Genomic DNA, 24403 nt, shown 5'->3' with positions numbered 1-24403 from the left:
TGACTCATCTTTGTGACCGAACACTAAAAACATTGTTTAATATCATGCGCACACCTATATACCTACATGTGCATACACACAAACACTGAAAGAATTTTTATATATACATTAATTAAAATACTAAACGTGGCTGAGCAAGGTGGTTCTCATGCCTGTAATCCCAGCAGTTTGGGAGGCTGAGGTGGGCAGATCACCTCAGGCCAGGAGTTCAAGACCAGCCTGGCCAACATGGTGAAACCCTATCTGTACTAAAAACACAAAAATTAGCTGGATGTGGTGGTGCACCCCTGGAGTCCCAGTTACTTGGGAGGCTGAGGCAGGAGAATCCCTCAAACCCGGGAGGTAGAGGTTGCAGTGAGCCAAGATTACACCACTGCACTCTGGCCTGGGCAACAAAGCAAGACTCTGTCTCAAAAACAAAAACAAAAAGAAACTAACTGTTAAAATCATATGGAGGATTGGGCTCATATTCCTAATTTTGGGAAAGAATTTTTTAAACTCTTGCACATGTGCTTGTACGAATGAAGAATAAGGTAAAAGAGGAAGGAGAACAAATGACTAATGGTGTCATTAGGAAGATGAGATTTAATAATTTTACTTTAGTGGTTCCCATTTTATTCAATGGTTGTAGATTTGTATTACTTTTATAATTCAAATTATTACAATTAAAAGAATCCTCAAAAACCTTTAAAGACTTAAAAATATTTCTATTCTTTAATTTAAGCAGAATCCTCTTCTAAGACTCTTCCTAAGAAAATTATCATATTAGTGCAGGCAAAATGCATACAGGAAAAAAGTTGGAAGAAAAAAATGCCTGAATGTTCATCATGGTCCTCTGTGTGATAAGATCAAAGGTATTTTTTTCTATTTTTTCCATATTTTTGTAGTGATATTTTATAAGCAGCATATATTGCTTTGCTGCTTATAAAATGTAACTGCTATATATTGCAGGAAAAATAGAGTGATAAACAAGAACAAAATTGTTTCTCTTTTTCTTCTCCAACAATAAAAAGAAGAATGTAAAAACACATTGCCAATCCTCTAATTTAAATAATTTATTTTTCCGATTTATAGTTTTTAAAGATTGTGCATGATAAATTACCTTCAAAATGTGATTGCTTGCAAATCATGCTTGCCCCTGAGAACTAAGAGGGAAAAAGTCTTCATAGGTTTTTCTCCATTTCTTTCCAGTTTTACAAGATCTAAATATATACACGCAGAAAACCACTAAACCAAAAATCACTACCTGGGCAATAGGTTTGTGGGGTTTCTTGGAGAGAAGAAACTCGCCAAGAAACTTGGGTTTCAATTCTGGCTATCTGTAAAGCTATGTGATCTTGGGCAAGTTATTTAACCTCTTTAAGCTCAAGTTATCATATTTTAAAATGTGAGTAATACTTATTCTTACCATGTCTTGGTTTTGTTGTAGTTAAAAGAATTAAAAATTACTTATACAGTGCCTTAATAACACTTTTACTAAAAATAAAAAGCAGGCCGTGCGTGGTGGCTCACGCCTGTAATCCCAGCACTTTTGGAGGCCAAGGTGGGCAGATCACTTGAGGCCAGGAGTTTGAGACCAGCCTGGCCAACATGGCAAACCCCGTCTCTACTAAAACTACAAAAATTAGCTGGGCATGGTGGCTTGCGCCCGTAATCCCAGCTACTCGGGAGGCTGAGGCAGGAGAATTGCTTGAACCCAGGAGGTAGAGGTTGCAGTGAGCTGAGATCATGCCACTGTACTCCAGCCTGGGTGACAGGGAGAGACTCTGTCTCAAAACAATAACAAAAACAAAGCAAAAGAAAACCAGCTACTATTATTACATTATCTTTGTGCTCCATTTCTAAGAACACCCCTGGAGGGCAGATAAACCTGAGGTCTGGCTAATTGCCTACCAATGCACCCAGCACAGTGCTTTGCTCGCAGTAGGCATCCTACAAAAAAATATGTGTGGAATGTATGATGACTATCTCATAGAACAAAAGATGCCCTTGGATTCAAACCCAGGCAGTCTTTGACTAACAGAGCCCAGGTTTTCCATGACTCAACATCCGGTGTCCCTAGAGATTCAGTTGCTGCAGGGCTGTGATGGAGCTGGATATCTCTGTTTACGTCAAGTCCACAAGATACGCTAATGACACACCCAGGCAAGAGCTACTGGACTGTGGTGGAGATGGAAAGAGGTCAAATAATTTCCCCATGTGTACAAACATCTGGTTAGTATGAAAGGTGGGACTAGAGTATTTCTTTTGATCTCAAATCCGGTCGGTTGACGGTCACTGCAATGCATTGTCTAACTTACAAATTCTATGGCTAACCTTGCCCCAAAGTCTGACTCTAGCACAGTTTTGGACAAGCCTCCCCCTTCTGTCGTGGAATTGTGATAGCAGTGAGATCGTCGAGCAGAAGCTAGTGAACCAGGACACAAAACTGGATTTGAACACCTCCTAAGAATGGTCTTCTTACTCATCAATAGTGAAAGAAAATTGATTCTAGCACCTCGCCAACCTGGCATGCAGAGCCTGAGAACGTACCTGTTGGGCAGGCCCCACAATAGAAAGAGCCTAGAGTATTGAAACACTGCACAAGTGTGGAGCAAGGCCCGGGCTGGAAGCTGCACTCGTCTCTGTCCAGCGTGCAGGCAGGGCTGTTTGGTGGAGACATCCACCCAGCATCACAGATGCAGCTGTACTTGGGCTGGCAGGATGACAACAGCATGAATAAAGACAATCATGAAAATCAGCAAGAAAAGCCTTTGAACATTTCATCAAGCCCCAAGCTGTTTATCCTCTAACGTTCATTTCCATACAGCCAATCCACTGGCTTCTCTTTTCCTTCCCATATGATTAAGCATTTAGACCAGACCATGCAAAAAGGGAAACATCTTTATTTCAGAGTAAAAGCAAGCTATAATTTCTCCCAAAGATGCCAGGGAAAGAGTAACAACAATCAAGAACCGTAAGTCAATATAATTAAAGTCAATCAACTCAGCCTGCTATGTTTTTAGAGGGAAAAACACCCATGTAGGCACAGACCTTGGACACTCAATTCTGTTTGTTTTTCTTTGGAAAATTCTTCCTCCTACCCGCCTCCTCAACCCTTCCATCCCCATCATTGGATGGGAACTATTTTCCATCACATGGGTAGAAAAAATAGAACTAAAAATAAAGAATTGAAGTTCTCATGAAGAGCCAAGCCAGCCAAGACTGGACAACTTTAAGGGTCAGGGTTCAAAGTCATCAGGACCTAGGGCATGGAGGGGTATTCTGGGGAGTGGGCTCTCAGAGTCTGCAGCAGTTCCAGAGACTCAGGTCAGGAAAAGTCAGACTCTTTGAAACCACATGTTGCCAACAAGACTGGTCTTTTTATATTCCTGTGTTTTGTCACTGTTAAAATAAAACTTACAAGGCCAAGAGAAGGTCTTATCTCAGAGAGAGTCATGACGGGATAATAAAAATGGTTCTATTTCTGCTGGGTGTGGTGGCTCATGCCTGTAATTGCAGCACTTTGGGCGGCTGAGGTGGGTGGACCACTTGAGGCCTGGAGTTCAAGACCATCCTGGCCAACATGGCAAAACCCCATCTCTACTAAAAATACCAAAATTAGCCAGGCATGTTGGCATGTTCCTGTAATCCCAGCTACTCAGGAGGCTGAGGCATGAGAATTGAATTGCTTGAACCAGGGAGGTGAATGTTGCAGTGAGCTGAGATCGTGCCACTGCACTCTAGCCTGGGTGACAGAGTGAGGCTCCGCCTCAAAAAAAAAAAAAAAAAGGTCCTATTTTACATAATGACATCTTAATCTCTGGGTCCTATTTCCTGCACGGTTCATCTCCCCTCCTCACCTACGTCCCACTTACAGGCAGGAAGTGACTTCACCTCTACAAGCTCCAGGCAGTGCTTGTTTACAGTGGGCATAGGAGGAGGAGGAGCTACTAACCATGGCTCTCTGCAAGGAGGCACATTTAGGGAAGGGACCCACCTCTCCAGCTTGCTCACGGACTAAATCCTCACAGATGCCATGGACACAGCGTGTCACAGAACCCCCTTCACAGTCATTGTATTTGGAGGCACACTGCGGTCCGTACGTCTCAGGTGGGCAGTGACAACTGTTGGTTACACAAGAGCACAGTGTAAGGGCTTGTGCTTTGGGGCCAGTGCCTGTCTCTTAATATCAGTGAGGAAAATAATTCAAATTACAAATCAACGATGTTAACATGGAATCATAAGCCAGAAATGCAAATTTACTGACTGGAGTCTTGGGAGAAAATCGCTCTGCTCTGCTCCAAGTGGTGGATTGAGTAAATACAATGTTAGAGAATCACAACTTATCACCTGGTAAGCCTAGCACTATAAATTCTTGTGTTATCAGGTCATCAAACAGCATTTTCAAAGGTCAGATGTGTATCAGCCAAAGGTAATAGAGTTAGTTCAAGAAGGTAAAGGGAGAGATCAGCAAATCCATTCATCATCTGTCCAATTGGACCTGCCACGAAGCACAGGCAATGTGGGCTACACTGATAACTCCCAAATGCTCCCTAGGATTATATGACCCCACACGCAACCCAGTGTCCACACCCCATAGTCTATGATTGTTATTATTATATTACAAAGGGCAATATGTCTTCTATCCGTAAAAAGTGTAGTTATATAATATAACACAGTGACATTCTTTCATAGGCACATTTGAATTTCCAACAAAATGTGGTAATTATTACATTATGCCGAAGCTAGCAGTGGGCGCTTTGTTACTAGAAGATTTTAGTCCAGTAATAATCAAATAAGCAATGTTGTTTTAAACCCTTGTCATTGTTAAAGCTGCTTTAGCCTTATTTTTGCAGCTTAATGGGAATGTCTATGGTCTGAGTATGGGAGCTGGGGGAGGAGGAGGGAAGGGGAGTCCCAGAAGCCTAAGCCTATCTGCACATGCCTGGGCACATCTGATGAGAGGGAGGGCCAGGCCCAGAGGTTGCCAATTGCTGGACTCAAGCAGAATTGGCAAGAAAAGCTCTCGTGGGGGAAATGACTGATGGTGCCAGCAGTCAGAGACAAGGAACAGGGAGCGCCTGCATGGCCAGGCCTCCCTCCCATGCCATTCTACAAAGGAGAAGAGCTCTTTCAACAAGACACAGTAAGGTACAAGGAGCTTAGTAATGTCCATGGATGACAATGTATGAATGACAGTGTGGGAAATTAGCATTTGACTGTTTGAAAGTCATCAAGAACCAAACTCCTGGCACAGGATTCAGCTTGCCCGTGGTGGGCCCCAGAAGCAATTGCTGGGTGGCAGCTTTTTGGCAGTTTCTAAGGAAGAGGAGAGCAATGAGTGTGGCCAGAGATGGAGAGTAAGAATGCGGGGAACATCATCCATGCACTCATGTCGGGAGGCCAGACTTAGCAAATAAAAATACAGCAAGCCCAATTAAATGTGAGTTTCCAATAAATGAATATTTTTTGGTATAAATATGTTCCATGCAATTTACAACATCAGTACATATTTACATAAAAGCTGCTTCATTAATACATGACATTTCTGAGCATTCCAAAGTTGCCTTTCTCATTAAGATAAAGCCATAGGAAAATAACCATAAATGATTAAACTTAAGGAGAAATTGAATTATCCATCGCCACCCATAGCCATTTATCTTCCCCTCATCTCTCTCTATTTTCCTTCTCACATTGTTTTCTTTCCTCTTTGTCCCCATCTTTACATAGAATATTTGTACAGACAATTTAATTAGACTCTTGAGGATTATGGAACTTTAAAACAGTTCAGACACATATTTGAGCATTTGATCCAGGAGGCTTCACTACTAACAGTTTATTTCGCCACCAGTCCCAACACCTGCCAAAAATGCTTGAGAATCTTTTTTTTATTATTATTATTTTTATTTTTTTGAGATGAAGTCTCACTCTGTCACTTAGGCTGAAGTGCAGTGGCGCAATCTCAGCTCACTGCAACCTCTGCCTCCCAGGTTCAAGCAATTCTCCTGCTTCAGCCTCCCAAGTAGCTGGGACCACAAGTGTGTGCCACCACACTTGGCTAATTTTTTATTTTTATTTTTTAGTAGAGATGGAGTTTCACCACGTTGGCGAAGCCAACTGATTAATTACTGATTTAGCAGAAGTCTCTTTGCTGGCAGTAGAGGCTGGTCTCGAACTCCTGACCTCAGGTGATCCACCCACCTTGGCTTCCCAAAGTGCGGGGATTACAGGCGTGAGCCACTGCGCCCTGCCGAAGAATTTTTAAACCAACTGTTACTAGCTTTCTATTTTCTATATCTGGGAGATCTGAGTGTTTGGGAACCCCTGGGATAAGACTGCCTAGGTTTAAATTTTGGTCCTTCCTGTTAACTGTTCACCCATACAAAGTACTAACTCCCTCTGCCTCAGTTTCTTATGGAATAATACTGGTAATCTCTGTGAACTTGGTCATATTGCAGTCTAAAGGCATTCCCCTGTAGGAAATGCTAAGAAGATTGTCTTTATTTTATCACTAAGTGCTTAACTATTGCAAAATGATGCAAGATTTGAGAGGAGAGTCTGGTTCATGGACCTGCAGTTAAATCCTTTCTCTTTATCTCTCTCTTCCTTCATCCTTGCTATTATCACTGGGAGATGAGTAGGCATTAATCCTATTCTGTTATCTAAATAGCTACAAAGTACACTTCTTTCATTTAAGTTTAGATGATGTGAGAAGACAGAGAAAGGGAGGAAGAAAGTCAAGTAAACCATAGGATTCCTTGAAATGATCCTCCAAGACAAGTATTATTAATCCCATTTTACAGACTAACATTTCCCAAAAACACAAAATGAGTAATTGGCAGAAGATAATTAGACACTTAGGTCTACTTGACTCCTGCACCACTGTTTCTGCATGTTACATTCCTACATTCTGATAAGTAGAGTTATATGAAGATGCTGCATTTTTATGCACCGTTTTGTTTTGTTTTGTTTTGAGACAGGGTCTTGTGCCCAGGCTGGAGTGCAGTGGTGCAATCTCGGCTCACTGCAACATCTGCCTCCCAGGTTCAAGCAATCTTCCCACCTCTGCCTCTCAAGTAGCTGGGACTACAGATGCATGCCAGCACGTCGGCTAAGTTTTGTATTTTTTGGTAGAGACAGGGTTTCACCATGTTAGCAAGGCTGGTCTTGAACTCCTGACATCAGGTGATCCACCCGCCTCGGCTTCCCAAAATGCTGGGATTACAGGCGTGAGCCACCGTGCCCAGCCTTATGTGCCTTGTTAACATAACAGGGTTTACAGGCAAAATATACTCTCAAATGTCTTGATATGGCCTTTAAAAAATGAACAATTACTTAGATACCTCCCTAAGTGAAAATAAAAGCGATATATTGTATTTTTAAAACCAACTTACAACTATCCCTGCTATAGTTATTAGTTACTGATTTAGCAGAAGTGTCTTTTCTAATGACCTTTTATTACCGACTTGCTTCCAGCAGAACAAAGCTAGGCTTTTCTTTGAAAACACTGCAAGTGCATTTTGGCAATTGAGAAGAGGTTTAACACACTTTGATAGTCACAGTTTAACTTGTGTTGAGTCCATGGTTCAATACTAATTTTACTGACGGACTGAAAAAGGTAATAAGTTTAATACCTAACTACCACCTGAGCTAAAACCAGATTATCCTCATTTTTTAAGCCCCATATGATGTAAAATCTACCAGTGATATGAATGGAAATAAATGAAATAAAATTTACTAATCATCACGTTTCTGGAAAACCAGACAAACTCAACTTTTTGTTTTTCTGGAAAGCCTTCTAGATCTGAGCCCTAAATGTACAACACACACCATCCATGCATGGCAAGTTCAGATCCTAAGGGCTGTGTTTAATCCAAAGTAAGCAGGGGAGGCCAGGCGTGGTAGCTCACACCTGTAATCCCAGCAGTATGGGAGGCTGAGGCGGGCAGATCACCTGAGATCAGGAATTTGAGACCAGCCTGGCCAACATGGTGAAACACTGTCTCTGCTAAAAATACAAAACTTAGCCAGATGTGGTGTCAGGTGCCTGTAATCCCAGCGACTCGGGCCGCTGAGGTAGGAGAATCGTTTGTCCCCAGGAGGCGGAGGTTGCAGCCATTGCACTCCAGCCTGGGTGACAAAACGCGACTCCGTCTCAAAAACAAACAAACAAAAACAAACAATACAAAACAAAGTAAGCAGGGAAACAATAAGAATCAAGTCTTCAGAACAAAGAGGCAGTAACAGCATGGAGAAGTCACGAAATATCATTGTGTGAGTTGTCTGAAGCTCTGGGTCTAGACCTCAAGCCAAAAGAATCAGTGGAAACAGAAAATGAAGTTTCTTGTGCTATAATCATTGTTCTAAAAAAGAATTTCTACCAGAAGTTTACCTATGAAACAGGTATGAAACAGGGCTTCCCATGAATGAGTATTTGCACCTTTTCACAGGTCTTTACAATGGCAAAGTATTAATCCAGTTAAAGACCCCTTTTTCCGTCCAAGTAAAAGAGCTCAAAGAGTTAAAGAAACTGAAGGAGGTTCAAACTCCAAAGTGAACTTCGATGGCATGACTACATTTTTGCAGGTCCAGATGATTCTGAGGCTCAAGTTTTCTTTTAGCTAATGTGTGTTGAAGTTTCCCAAAGGGTTTTCTAGCCTCAGTGAAATTCCTGATTAACAAGGATTTAACCTCACATAATTAACAGAACTCAAGAAAGAATCTAAATGTCCACTTGTTTCACTACACGTGGATTACACAAAGCAATAATTTAATCTTAGGCTCATGCACCTTTTTTTATTTTCTTTTATTCCCTCAAAAAGTCTCCAACATATGCCTGAATTAGGGGACTTAAAGTGTAGATAATGAAATGGGATTCATGAGGTTTCAGAAACTATTCCCTTACCAAGAGAAAGAAACCTGATTTAAATGCTCTGTTCTCTAATGTCCTCCAGCAAATCTATGAAGGGCAGAGACTAGGAATCAAGATCATTCCAAAGCCATCCACACATCATCAGTTCTTCTGCATTCTTGCTGTCCTTTACAAAAGAGTGCAAGACAGAATTTGGTGCTGCTCTTGCAAAGTTGAATCTGTCATTTAGAAATGCAGCTTTCAACAAATAAATGGTTCCTTCCCTCCCAGCTCTCATTCCACCATATGTATGTGTCTGGATAAAGAACTCTAACCTCTGACATGCTGCAAAGAGTGGTGAATAGTAAAAGGGTTTTTGTTTTGTGTTTAATTTTGCAGGGGGAAAAAAATAATATGCTGAAAACAGCAACAGCAACAACTTTCGCTTGTTCTCTGGATCTCATCGCAGTTTGCCGATACTTGTCTCTCTGTTGGCCCACAAGACTCCAAAAGACAGTGACGATAAAGGAAGACCAGGAGTGAAATCTAACCTCCATGACATTCCTAGATATCAGGAAGGTCAGAAAGCAGAAGTTCTAGAAGCCTGGACATTTGCCACCGATACCTCTACATAGCAATCCTCCTTGATAAATGCCCATAAACGGAATTCAGGAGATAATGGCTTCAAGGAAATGAAAGACTAGACTGCATTTTGCTTCCAACCCAAGCCTAATAAAAGCAGGGAAAAGAGGCTTCATTTAGATGAGTAACAGAGTCCTGGAAGCAAAAAGCTCTTTAATAACATAATACTAAATTTAAGTCAGAAGTGGTTAATTTTAGTTTTGCATAATGATTGAACTCATAGACATATCTAGCAGAAGTCTGAATGATTTGAGTTTACAACCTGGAATGAGTAAAAGTTTTAAAGATCAGATCAAAAAACAAAAGTATCAAATAAAAAGAGAAGGCTTGTGACTGCATTTTTAGGAGTGTGCGTTAAGAACAGCGATGGTTTAACAAACAAAATTACTGCACTCATTTTTGCTGGAAAGACTAGAATGGATATTGTTAGGAGGAAATTGAAGAACAAGATAGCGGAGACACCAGTGAGAGAGCAAATAATTGCTCTTTAATCCAGTGAGATTCTACTACAGGGTATTGAAAGGGTTTGTTCATTCTAAAACAGAATTTATTTATTAATCTTTTAAAAATCACACAGTAAAAGAGACCAACCAAACTATGAGGAAAAACAATGTCTAATTTAAAAGGTGACTTTAAAGAACGGTACAAAAGTAAGTTTGCCATTGATCTGCCCTGAATTTTTGGACTTCATTATTAGAAACACAATGTGTGTGTCCCCAGCAAAGCTTTGATGACAGATATCCCTAGAGCATGATGGGAACACAGAGGCCCTGAGATGCCTCACTCCGCTTAATAAGGGAAGGGAAGGTTTCCTGCAGAAAGTGATGCCTGAGCTGAGCAGGAGAAGTCTGTGGATAAGTCACTTGACAGAATAAATCAGAAGAGAAGATAGAGCTGTAATGATGACTGTGGTCAGAGAGAGTTACTTCATTCATTGAACCTCCGTTTCATCTTTGACCTTGTTATGGTCACATTTTGACATAGCATTGAAGAAAGCTCTCCTTACTCAAAACTACGAGCTTGCTAATACATGGAACGAGTATGGCGGGGAGCACTGGTGTGGTGGGATGTCCCCTTTTCTACTTAAGGCCATTCAATGGCTCCCGTTCGATGCTCTGGCTCTTCCTAAGGCTTCAGCTCCTCTTGTATCAGGCCATGCTTACTCTCTGTGCCAATCACGGCAGCCTTCTTCCAGTTCCTTGGGGATGTTAGAGCAAGGATTTCTTCACGGGGTGAGAGTAAAGGACTCATGAGCTTTGCTTCAATTAAGTAAAAATAGCTATGTAGACATTAAGTAAGAGCTAAACATTTCCTCATGGAGTATCCATTTTTGCTGGAATAGAGATAATTAGTTTAGGATGCTCTTAATTATGGGACATTTTAGGCCTTCAAAAATATACCTGATATTTATCCAAAAAAAAAAAAATGTTACCTGTAACTTCCCATTGTATTAACACATGTGCCTCCATTCTGGCAGCTCAAGGGTGTTCCTGAGTAAATCTCACATTCGTTAACATCAGCTGAGCAGAGAGGACCCTGTGATCGTATAAGGAACAAAGTCAGGTGCCAAAGGTCAGAGAGGTATCTGGGGCCAACATTCACATGATATGTTTAAGGATTTATATGTGGACAGTAAATAAGTCCTCAGTAAAGCCAAACATAATAATACTAATATTAATCCCTGGCTATTCTTCCTCTGGAACTCAGATTTCACCTAATAGAACCAAAGAGCTCTTCATAAGATCACAGCAGTCACAGGAGGAGAATCGTTATCTAAACATTATAGAATCCTCAGTTCACAGGGGTGCTATGTCTGGGAATACTTACTTTTTTTTTTATGTGCATGCTGGGGACAGTTTCGCCATTATCAGGAAAAAAAAAAAAAAGACCAAACATAGAAAACAAGAAAATGTACATAGGTATGTCAAGATTTGTTTGGTACCGTCCAATGCTGAACGATTTAAATTAATGTTAACAGAAATGCTGTGCTCTTCCAGGTAGTTATCCAATCACATGAACCTCTCCTTTCAATGGCTTTGGTATTCACTGGGTTATACAATCAAACTCACCACTGTTTGGATTTTAGCATACATGGTGTACTTCATTTTGATTCTGGAGGCCACAGAATCCTAGAAACTTCGGATGGAGAATTAAATATGCCTGATGATTCCAAGGAAACCACAGATGCTGACCCGCCATCATTCTTAACCAAAGAGCAAGTGACTCACCTTCCACTGTGGGGGACAGATACAAAAAAAGGAATCATGCAGATGGAGGCAGGTTCCTCCGTTCTGGCAAGGATTGCTGCTGCAAACCTTTTTGTCAACAGTCTGAAACAAAGACAGGACAGTCAATGAGATGACTTGCAGTCGGCAGCAGCAAAAGGCATGTTACCATGTAGGTGTGTACGTGGGATTACATTTAACTCTTAGTCAATGGGGGTCACCCTCCAGACTTTAAAGCCATTACTTACGTTCTTCAAATCACCTCTCTTGTGAAAAAACAGAAAGCGTTTCCTATTATCAATCTTGTTCCTCTTGCTTAACTCTCAACATGCTTTTGACCCTGGGTGGGATGAGGTCTGAGGGGAGAAGAATCTCACTTTGTCTTGGAAAAGTATTATTCCCCTGAGAAAGAGACCTCAGTGGACAAGAGTAAAGGTTCAGGTGTGAAAATAATAATGGATGTTCCGATTGCACAAAGAAAAGAAAACGGAGATTCCGGTTCTTTTACCTGTGATTCTTATCTTTGGTCCCTCCAGGTGAGCCTTTGAAACATTAGAATCTGCTGCTGCTGCCCCTCCTCCCATGGGTTAAGGTGACTGGACTCCTTCTGCTCCAAGTCCCTTTGTTTGAAATGTAGCCAGCTAAGACACAGCCTTCACCGTGGTGCTCACCTGACTGCTTTCAGCCCAGATCACAAACAAACCTACCTTTGTCTACCTCTACATCTACATAACCTGGGGAATCTGACCCTATGTCAGCTACCAGTTTCAATCTTGTAAGATTTTTATTGCCTTTGGGTGCAGAGAAAACTTTTTTTTTTCTTTTTCTGATTTTTTTTTTTTTTTTTTTTGAGACTAAGTCTCGCTCTGTTGCCCAGGCTGGAGTGTAGTGGCGCAATCTCCGCTCGCTGCAAGCTCCGCCTCCCGGGTTCACATCATTCTCCTGCCTCAGCCTCCCAAAGTGCTGGGATCACAGGCGTGAGCCACTGCGCCCGGCCAGAGAAAACATCTTTAGAGGGAACAGTTGATTATGTAATGATAGCCATTTTATGAATTTCACTCATAGTCCAATTGTCTGGGTTTTTTGCTGTTGTTGATGTTGTTTTGTTTGTTTGTTTGTTTTGAGGTGGAGCCTGGGTCTGTCACCCAGGCTGGAGTGCAGTAGTATGATCTCGGCTCACTGCAACCTCTACCTCCCGGGTTGAAGCAATTCTCATGCCTCAGCCTCCTCAGTAGCTGGGACTACGGGCATGTCCCACTACACCTGGCTAATTTTTGTACTTTTAGTAGAGACAGGGTTTCACCATGTTGACCAGGCTGGTCTCAAACTCCTGACCTCACATAATCCACCTGCCTTGGCCTCCTAAAGTGCTGGGATTACAGGCATGAGCCACCGTACACAACCTAATCCTCTGCTTTTAAAAACTTAAAATAGGGGCAAACTGTTCATTACATTTCATATACATATATACACACACACACACACATATATATTATATATGTGTCTATAGGCACACACATACACACACATACAAACACAACATACTATATATATAGTGACTCACAAAGAAAATTACGTCTGTTTCCTTCATTTTACAGATGAAATAGAAAGCCAAAGGAGAGCCAACTCAATACCATTTTTTGCAAAGCACATTCCTTCTCCACTTTGGTCATAAATTAGATGACCATACATCTGGGGGTCTCTTCATGAACCTGTTTTATTCCATTGTTCTATTTTTCTCTTTGTGCTAGCACAATTGGCTCTGTCCATCATAGAATGCTCTTTAGAACATTAACCACAAACTCACTGAAAGGTTTTCTGTTGGACAAAAGCAACACTGTCTGGGGACTAAAAATTTAAAAGCCTAAAGGGGCCCAGTAGAAAATGAAATCAGCAGTCAGGAGGAAGACAATAGGGAGTGGTGGGGACTGTGGTGGCCAGAGAGCACTTACCCTATCCAAAGGCACAAAGGCATTCACATTTGAAAATCACTCAATGTTCCTCCTGAGGCATGGGGGTAGGAGGACCGGCTGAGCATGGCCTCTAGTCTTTGACCTTTGGCTAAAATAATGAAGCCCTCCAGGAGACAAAACTTGAGTGCAGTGTCATGGTCCACAGCACTATTCTTTACTCATTTTCTTTTGCTCAACTACTCTCTAAAAAATGACAGTTGAGGGGTCAATGTATTATCTAAGTGGAGAAAAGGAATACACGAACTTGTTCATCAAATGACAAAAAGGTTTGCAGCAGCAATCCTTGCCGGAACGGTGGAACCTGCCTCAATCTGTATGAGTCCTTTTTTTATATCTGTCCTTCACAGTGGGACAGATCAAACTTAAAAGTAGAGGGAAATGCTTCAAGTATGAGCAAAACAGATGAAAAATATTTGTGCTGACATTCTTATGCTGGAATCCCCAGGCTTTTATGCAAAATTTTAAATATGAAGAGATTCTGTACATTTCTCTGCATAGAAGGTTATGGCTTCCATGAAAGTCTTAAAAAGGCCAGCTTCCTACAAAAGGGGTAAGAAGCCTAAGTTTACATAGATCAGTCTCCAAGTTTGTAGTACAGTTATAGAATGTTTTCTCTAAGAAACTGTTCAAGTTTAATTACAGCAAATGTAGTGTTAAGAAAATTTGGAATATTTTGTGATACACCTAGACTTCTGAGCTTAGTGTCAGAGACGATGCTTGCTTTCCAAGCCCCAGTCCCTGATGGGAGAATCAGCAAGTTGGGAGATCACCAGCTGACCAAGCACAGCACACAGAGCTAAAGGGTGATGGTAAAGGATGTGGGCTGTGGGCTGCAAACTCAGGGTTAGAAGCCCTAACAGGCTCAGAGACCTCAGCCTTATCATTTCATCTGTCTTAGACTCAGCTCTGCATCTGCATCCTGGGAAGCATATGCTGGGATGAGAAGTAAGTTATGGGAAAAAGCAAGTTTTTAATATTAATCATCCATTCACCCTTAAAATAAGAATAGTGGCTCTATTAATGATTCTAGTATGTTTTCTGTGAAAGATGTTGGATGTGTAGTAGGATGAGACCTACCTGCTGCAAGCCTTGGAATTTTCTGTCAAGATCCGCCAGCTGCCATTGGGGAAGAAAAAGCTTCAGTTAGCTGGTTCAAAGGCATTGCACAGGTGATGTTACAGCCTTGACATATTGTCCTAATGCCCTCTGCTAGGGACACACTTTGTCTGTTCATTCCTGCTTTTATTGCCTTTTTCCTCTTCATTCCTCTCCCCTCAGGATTTTCTTCCTTCCTGTTCCGTCCTGTCACATAGATTTCTGGGGGTTTTTTTTAGCCTTTTTTTTTTTTTTTTTTTTTTTTAAGTACAACCCACTGTTAAGTTGACTGATTGCTTCTCTGTACATAGTGACTATGGGAATGTTCATAAATGTCAGTGATACATCCATTTCCCCAGTAAGAAGGTTGCTCTCTAAAACTTCAGCAAGGCTTATTTTCTTTCTTTCTTTCTTTCTTTCTTTCGTTTGTTCTTTCTTTCTTTCTTTTTCTTTCCTTCCTTCCTTCCTTTTCTCTCTCTCTCTCTCTCTCTCTCTCTCTCTCTCTCTCTCTCTCTCTCTCTCTTTCTTTGGCAAGGTCCTGCCCTGTTGCCCAGGCTGGAGCACAGTGGCATGATCATAGCTCACTGCAGCCTCAACCTCCCTGGTTCAAGCCATCCTCCCACTTCAGCCTCCCAAGTAGCTGTGAGTACAGGCTCATGCCACCATGCCCAGCTAATTTTTTTTTTTTTTTTTTTGGTAGAGACAGGGTCTCACTATGTTGCCCAGGCTGGTCTCAAACTCCTGGGCTCAAGCAATCCTTCCTCTGTGGCCTCTCAAATCGCTGGGATTATGGCAGTTTTTGATATTAATTATCCATTCACTTGCAGTGAGCCACTGTGCCTGGCCCAAGGCCTACTTCTGCAACAAGTGCTTGCACAGCATTTCCTGCCTTCTGCCCATCACTTCTACAGCCTCCATTAGAGCTGCGCCATTTAACCAAACAGTGTGGTAGTTACATGCTAAATCTCTAAAGAGCACGCAAAATTGGCATATCCCCTACAAAACGGTTACTTATAACATTGAATTAGGGAGAACTCATCAGTTCTTACGATGTGGATGTCAGACTTACCTTGGAATCAAGATGATAGATTTGACTAGATATATTTTGAGGCAGACCAATTGCGCTCCCTTTTAACTCTATAATATCGTCTTTGTTTTTCTGGATCTAATTTTAGAAAAAGAAGAAGAAATGAAGAGCACTAGTGAAAATATCATATTTATCTTACAGTAATATAATTAAAAACTTGAGTAGTATTCTACTTTAAGCACTAAGATCTTGCCTATTATTATAAAAACCAAAACAACACCACGTGTAATAAACACTGGGCTAAAATAGCCACAGCTTAATTCCACTTATCCTTTTCAGTAACAATAGATCAAGGTATTTTCCATTTGTATGTTTTCCTATAATACCAGTTTAGGGTGCTTATTAAGAAACCTGTCTTGGAAGCAGACTGTTTAGGTTTTAAGTCCACGCTCAGCTATTTATCGCATGTCCTGGGAAAGTTACTTAACTGCTTCAGGGTTTCTTTACCTCTCATAAAACTAGGGTGACAATAAAGGCCACCTCATTGGACAGCTGTGAAGGTCAAATGAGATAACATCCATACAGTGCTAAGCACAGTGGATGGCCCACAGTAAGCTCTGAATAATGCTGACTTCTAACATTATGGCTGAAATATGCAGTGATTCCTGGGAACTGAAAACACCCAGTAAGGCAGGAGAATAACTGGCCAATTCTGTACTGTGGCAAAAGCAAATTGGTCACATCTCCACATATCTTTGGTCCCCTCCTTCCTCATATGCCCTGTGGAGAGTTTCAGTTCTACCCTCCATGTCTTCTCTGGACTAGGGTGCACTGCCTGGCACAATGAGCTTCCTTCTTTTAGCACACTCCCTCTACCCACCATTAAGCCAGGCCATTGCCCTTTACAAGAACATGTCTGATGTCCAATTATGTTCTCTATGCTAAAGATTCAAGGTACACTAGGAAGGGGGAGGGAAGTTGAAGACAGGTTGATTAATGAGTACAATATATAGTAAGATAGAAGAAATAAGATCCAGTGTTTGACAGGCCAGTAGGGTGACTATAGTTAACATTAATCTATTGTACATTTCAAAATTGCTAGAAGAAAACAATTCATATGTTCTTAGCATAAAGAAAAGGTAAATATTTAAGGTGATGGATATCCCAATTACCCTGATTTGAACTTTACACGTTATAGGAATGTATCAAATTATCACATGCACCCCAAAATATGTGCATCTACTACATATTAATAAAAAATAATAATTAGAAAAGATTCCAGGTACAGATTAATCTAGACTTGTTCAATTAAGTCACCATATATGGATATACAAAAATGACTTCAAAATATTTCCAGGGTATTACCTGATGTAAACATTCGCCAAGGTCTTCTTCATTTAATTTAATTTTTCCCAGGGATCCGGTTCTAAACTCAATGTTTTGGGCAGACCCCGTAAGAAACACCAAATTTCCCCTCTCTGTAGCCATTCGAGGCCTATATAATTCAAACCAGAGAATGCATCAGTAACTAGCAGGTACAATTTTTAAACCAAAATAACAAAGTTTCTTACTGAATAACTACAGGCCAAATACATCTTCACTGTTTGATCAACTCAACCCAACTGCCCCTGCTCATCTGCCATTTCTTTCTCTGCACATTTCTCGGAGATACCCCCTGCCAATTGCAAACATATTATTTGCAAGACGACAGATAATAATTTGTGCATAGGAAGGTAATTTCATACCTCAGTCTAAATGTTTTTCCCTGTTTGCTTCTCAACATAATTTTCCTCAAGAAAAATTGCACCCTTGTTTATCTGGCTATTTGGGAAAACTGGTGAGGAATTAGCCTAGTCCCTGAGTAGGAATGACCCATGTGTTTACTTACTGTTGGAGATTGGCGCTTCTTTTCTGTCTCTGCAGCTCAAGTCCTCCAGCTTCGCCATTTAATTCAGCAAAAGTCAATAAGGTAACCAAACTCCAAAGAAAAGGTAAAGACATGCTCATCACCAACCTCCCGGGTTGGCAGGTAAGAGTGAGGCCACTCCAACCAACTGAGTATGGGATTTTGGAGAACAGCAAACCAGGCAGGTGTACTTTGAACCACGGAATATCCTGTAACTATTCAGTTTTTCCTTCTTTGCCCTAGAAGGCTATGTTATTTTTTCTTCCAGAGGGATGTAAATGATCTTAGATCTTCAGTACTCTTCAACTTGTGAGAGGTCAAAATCTACCTTAAGTGATGCACAACTTAATCATTATCTATTTGACCTTTGAAACAGTAACAAGCAGCTTTGAAAACATCCAGGAAAACAACCTTTGCTTAAGAAGTAACTATGTTTCAACAAAAGTAAACTGGTCATTATCTACACCTTTCTCTGCTCCCCTCCTTCCTTACGTCCCTTGCAGAGGAGTTCCAGTTCTACCCAGTGCTAGGAAAACTAGATATCCACATGCAAAAGAAGTTGAAGTCTGGACTAGGAATGCACCCTAGTCCAGAGAAGGCATGGAGGGTAGAACTGAAACTCCTCCACAGGGGATGCAAGGAAGGAAGGGACCAAGGATATGTGGCGATGTGACCAGTTTGCATTTGCCACAGAACAGAATTGGCCAGTTATTCTCTTCATACCATACACAAAAATTAACTCAAAAAGTTCAAATATCTAAGTCTAAGAGCTAAAACTATAAATTAACTCACAATGGTTCAAAAACTCTAAAACTATAATATAAAACTCAGAAGAAAAGTAGAAAAAGTCATGACCTTGGATGTTGGATTTGGCAATGATTTCTTGAGTATGATACCAAAAGCGTGGGCAAAAAAAGAAAAAAACAACAAAAATATATAAATTGGAATACATCAAAATTAAAAACGTTTGTGTATCAAAAAACACATCAACAGAGTGAAAAAGCAACTCACAGAATGGAAGAAAATATTTGCAAATCATATATATACAATCATGGGTTAATATCCAGAATGTGCAAAGAACTCCCACAACAGAAAACAAAAAAAACCTCAATTCAAAAAAAAAAAAAAAATGAGCAAAGAACCCAAATAGACATTTCTGTAAAGAAGACAGCAAAATGGCAAAAAAAAAAAAAAAAAAAAAAAAAAAAAGGCACATGAAAAGATGCTCAACATCAGTCATCACTAGGGAAATGCAAATCAAAGCCACAATGAGATACCACTTCACACCCATTAACATGGTCATTACTGAGAAAACCAAAAATAACTAATGTTGGTGAGGATGCAGAGAAACTGGAACACTTGTGCACTATGGGTGGGAATGTAAAGTGGTGAAGGTACTATGGAAAATGGTAAAACAATGCCTCAAAACATAAAACACAGAAACACTATAAGATCTAGCAAGTTCACTTCCGGGTATATATCTAAAAGAACTGAAAGGAAAAAGTGAAAGAGATATTTGTACAGCCATGTTTACAGCAGCATTATTCACAATAGCCAGAAAAGGTGGAAGTAACGCAAGTGTCCATCAACAGATGAATGAATAAATGACATATGGTATATACACAAACGAAATATTATTCAGCCTTGAAAAAGTGAGAAATGTTGACACATGCTACGGCATGAACAAAACTGAAGACATTAAACTAAGAGAAATAAATCAGTTACATGAAAAAATACTATATGATTCCACTTACATGAGGTTTCTAGAATGCTAAAATTCAGAAAGACAGAAAGTAGAATAGTGGCCAGAGATTGGAGTAAGAAAGAATGGGAAACTACTGTTTAATGGATACAGAGTTTCACTTTGGAAAGATAAAAAGAAGTTCTGATGATGGATAGTGGTGATGGTTGTAAAATATGAATATACTTATGCCACTGAATTATACACTTAAAATGACTAAAATGGTAAATTTTATGTTATGTGTATTGTATAACAATCTTTAAATAATGAATCCATACTTAGGAAAATGGGACAGGAACTGCTTGCTATAGAAACTGTCTCAAGAAAAGAAAAAAATACTTTTTCACGTAGATTTGCTCCTTTCAAAAATTCAGAAAGACAATCTGATGAACTTTGAAGTGCCATCTAAAATCTTAAATAGTATCTCTAGAAAATTATCTTCTTAAATAAGGCTGTGCCATTTGATGTTATGGAGAAATGTAACACTGTTTTATACCTGTTCTATTCGGCCACTACCGTAGAACAAAAACAAAAATGGCTTGCAAGTTGCTATTTCCCTGAGCTGATATTGAGGTCAAGTGATGAGGGGTATTTTGAGGTTTTGTTGTTTGTTTAAAAAAAAATAACAGATTTAATACAACAAATGGTATTTTGGGTTGAATACATGAGTTTAAAGTTACAGTAGTCCAAATCTGCTTTCTACCATGACACTATGCAGTCAAACCACATCGTTCAATTTAGAAAACCAAACAGAACTAAAACTTTTCTAAATTTTCTAGGATCTAAGACATGAAAAACAGAAGGAAGACTTCAAGTTTGGGGTTTTGGTTCTTTTTTTTTTTTTTTTTTTTTTTTTTTTTTGAGACGGAGTCTCGCTCAGTCGCCCAGGCTGGAGTGCAGTGGCGCGATCTCGGCTCACTGCAAGCTCCGCCTCCCGGGTTCCCGCCATTCTCCTGCCTCAGCCTCCCGAGTAGCTGGGACTACAGGCGCCCACAACCGCGCCCGGCTAAGTTTTTGTATTTTTAGTAGAGACGGGGTTTCACCGTGGTCTCGATCTCCTGACCTTGTGATCCGCCCGCCTCGGCCTCCCAAAGTGCTGGGATTACAGGCGTGAGCCACCGCGCCCGGCCGGGGTTTTGGTTCTAACTCCCAACATTCTTGGGCAGTGACCAAAAAAAAAAAAAAAAAAAAAAAAAAAAAAAAAAAAAAAGGGTAAGGCAGCAACAATACATTTAAATAAAGAAAATACACTTTCTAAAAAGAAGAAAAGAAATTTCTCTCTAGAGTGATGGAACCAAGGGAGGAATAGGTCTGTTTTATCTACTGTTACAATGAGGTGATTTATCCCTATCTCATTATTATTAGTAACTGCTACAGTTTCAAGTTCTTGCTATGTGCCAGACATTGTATGGAGTAATTCATATATCATTTTGTCCTTAAAACAGATGAGGAAATAGTTGTTTAGAGATTCATTTTTATTCAGTGTCTCCACATCCTTACTATTCATTGCTATCTAACCCATTGGAATTTAATTGTATTTGGTTCCATCGAATCCATACTGAGAACATCTAATTTGTGCCAGATTCAGATTAAATGCTATGAATTGGGATATGGCGGTTACTAAAAGACATAGATTCTTGTCTTCAAAGGGCTTGAATTCTGGAGCAGGAAAACAGGAACAAAAGTAAAGAAAGATATTAACAGGGTAGTTCAAGTACTGATGAATGTTGAGGGAAATAAAAGAGGGTGACGTGCCATAAAGTGATGGGGGTGGGGAGAAGTCACTCATATTTATTGTGAGTGGCCAGGACAGGCTTCTATGAGGAGACCACATATAGGTTGTAACCTGAAAAATAGTGACACTTACTTGCCAAGATCTGTGAAGCCCCTTGTCTCAGCTCCAGGAATTTTTACTTTTCCTCATCCCTGTGGGACCTATGGATGGCTGTGGAATCCATTCCCACTTTCTACACTGTGCTGTACACCCTTCCAGCTGGATATATGGTTTGAGGACATGCAGCATTAATGTCCCCACTGACTCTATGCTGGGACTACAGAAACCACTTACAGTGATGAAAATATTCTACATTTCGATTGTAAAATCAACTACTGATGCACTCAAACTTTCCATGAGCACACAGACAAAACTGAATTTGAGGGAGAGCTATAAAATCTCACTTCTAAGAAAAATCTCTAGGTAATTACCATTGCATTGGTTAATACCCATGCAGGCTCTTTCAGGACAAGCTTCTTTGTGTTTTACTTATTTTGTGTCTTACTTATGTAGGCTCTTTGAGGACAGGATCATTATGTACCATAGCATATAATACTTTACTTGTGATACTCAAATAGTCACTGCTTTTAAAAATTTTTTAAACCTTCCAAATTTCTTCTATATGTCTTTTATATCTGCTTCTTTCAGTCAACACGATGCTTTTATAATTCATCTGTGCTGTAGTGTATATCATTAATTGGTTCCCTTTTATTATCGAGTAGTATTTCATCATATGGTTATCCCATAGTTTGCTTCTCTACTCATCAGTTGATAAACATTTGAGTTATTTCCAGTTTGGGACTATTATAAATAAAGCTGCTATGAACATTCGTGAACAGGTCTTTGTGTGAACATAGGTGTCTCACTGTGATTTTAATTTATATTTCCCTAATGACCAAAGATGTTAGTCATCTTTTTATGTATAGTCACCATTTGTCTACCTTCTTTGGTGAACTGTCTGCTTAGATCTTTTGCCTATTTTTTAAAATTTCATTGCCTGTCTTTTATTGAATATAAGAGTTCATATATTCTAGATACAAGAATTTTCAAATACATATTTTGCGACTATTTTTCTGCCAACCTGTGGCATGTCATTTTGTTTGCTTAAAAATATTTTTCAAGAACAACAATAAGTAAGACACAAAAGACTACTTCCTAAGTGATTCTATATTGTATGATTCCATATGAAAATCTTAAAAAGCCAAAACTACATTGATAGACAACAAATCAGAGGACAGGAATCAGGGAGGAGACTGATGGCAAGGATGCATGAGAGAACATTTAAGGGTGATGAAAATGTTCTGTATCATGATTGTGGTGGTAGTTGCATGACTGTATAAATTTGTCAAAACTCATAAAGCTGTATACTTAAAATAGATAATCTTTGGTAGATGTAAATTATAGCACAATAAAACTGATTAAAATTATTTCTCTTCTATATTTATAAGTGTCTTCATATATCAGGATGATACAAAATATTAATTTGGTATTAAATTAAATGCCAAGAAAAGATGTCCAATAGCCTTTACATCAATAGAGATGAAATTTATCATAATAAATTTGTTTGAAAGCTTAACAACTTGGCATGGGGTGGAGGGAAAGCTTGACAATATGAAATTTTTGGCAAGTTTAGAATAGGATAAAATAGGCTGGGCTAGAATCTTCCAACCAAAAGGACAATTCAAACTCTCTGAGCTCTGGACGTAACTATTTTCATGATTATACTTTCTTAAAGACCACTGAACTCAGCTAATCTTTCCAGTGAATAGAAAAGGCCTCGAGCACGATCTTAATGAGGACTTCCTCTTTGAAAGGATTTTCCTGTTTTGTTAATGTGCTTATTACTCAACAAAGTAAAGATAATCTCTCAGCTCCCAATCTGGGCATTCAATTACTCATTGTCCTCCATGTTAGGAAAAAAAAAGAAAGTAACAGTCTTTCAAGGTCTGACTGACTTTTAGTGATGAGTTGGGGAATTTTACAACCAGCTCATTCACTCAACTCTAGCTCAGATCAATAGGCAAGTCAGACTGTCTGCATATGTTGACTCTGTGAAAAGCAATATAAAAATCAATTGCTGTTTCCAAGCCACTGTCACTCATTCTGTTTACTTACTCTATTCAGAATTTCTTCAGCAAAGATGAATTAAAGTAATTTTAGAATCTATGACCTTCAGATCTATATGGTAAATAACCTCCCTTCTACTCCTCCCCCAAGGTAAACATTCTATAGACCTGAAATTCTATCTTTCATTGACTAGTAACGCTCCTGTCTGTTCCCTAATCTAGAATGCATTCCACTAATACTCTGCGTGTGCCCTTTACATATTAGCCATCTATAAGATGATAGGAATATGAAATATAATAAATTGCAGATTCTTTCCTTTGAAGGCTCCAGTCTAGGGAAGACCGCATGGTTGAAGGTTAAGAACATGGGCTTGAAGCTCATTTATGTGCGTTCAAAGTCTGGCCCCATCACTTACTGTCCATGGAACCTTGTTTTTTCATCAGCAGACAGATAATAACAGCACTGAAGATATGTAAAATGTTCAGCACATTCGGTTTCTGGCACAAAATGAGTATTCATTAAATATAAGCTGTTATGAATATCATGTAAAGAAATAAAATAATCCTCACCCTCCTCTATCCTCTCTTGGGTTTAGGTTCCTTAAAAGAAAAAATGATAAGAAGAATTCACAGCTGTCTTTATAATCTTGGGTACAAGGAGAAGCAAGGGCATCTGATCATCTCTCCTAGAAAAGAGGATTTCGGAGCAGAGAGATGAATTGGGGACTTTGAGTGAGGCAGATGATAGCTGACCTGGAGTTAGAGGTGTGAGGCAAAGGTTAACTGGTGTCTAAGAACAAGGCAAGGTGGCTCCAGGAAGCACAGAACAACTCTACATTGGTGGGTAAAAAGCAAGATTCCATTTAAATCCAAGAGTTTTTAAGAGCAGGCAATCCAAAAGAAACAGTATCATCTTTGAGTGGAACTGAGTAACCAGGGTGAGGAAGCTTTTTTGTGGGGTGCTAGCAATGGAGCCCTTGAACAGGGAGGGTCTGCTCTGGGGGGCTGCTCAGCATTTGGAGGAGGGCACCGAGGTGGAGAGTTTACCTAAGGAACCCTTATGCACATTTGTATGCATTCATTAAAATAAAACCCTTAGGGCCGGGCGCGGTGGGGGCTCA

The 24403-nt window shown here is 39.9% G+C and overlaps 1 protein-coding gene across 1 annotated transcript in view; it reads right to left on the bottom strand.

The window, feature by feature from the left end:
- LOC105488215 (cubilin) overlaps positions 1-17932 on the bottom strand; it is a 313890-nt gene extending 295958 nt beyond the window's left edge. The window contains exons 1-8 of the mRNA XM_024794869.2: positions 17684-17932; positions 17161-17290; positions 15838-15933; positions 14751-14789; positions 11704-11805; positions 10908-11011; positions 3980-4106; positions 2533-2695 (exon numbers count right to left, since the gene is read on the bottom strand). Of these exons, the coding sequence (XP_024650637.2) occupies positions 2533-2695; positions 3980-4106; positions 10908-11011; positions 11704-11805; positions 14751-14789; positions 15838-15933; positions 17161-17290; positions 17684-17802 (880 nt within the window). The 5' untranslated portion in view covers positions 17803-17932. The remainder of the gene's footprint in view (positions 1-2532; positions 2696-3979; positions 4107-10907; positions 11012-11703; positions 11806-14750; positions 14790-15837; positions 15934-17160; positions 17291-17683) is intronic.
- Positions 17933-24403: the final 6471 nt, after the last annotated feature.

This window comes from Macaca nemestrina, chromosome 9 (assembly GCF_043159975.1).
Source record: "Macaca nemestrina isolate mMacNem1 chromosome 9, mMacNem.hap1, whole genome shotgun sequence".
NCBI lineage: Eukaryota > Metazoa > Chordata > Mammalia > Primates > Cercopithecidae > Macaca > Macaca nemestrina.
This window is presented reverse-complemented; position numbering and strand designations above follow the sequence as displayed.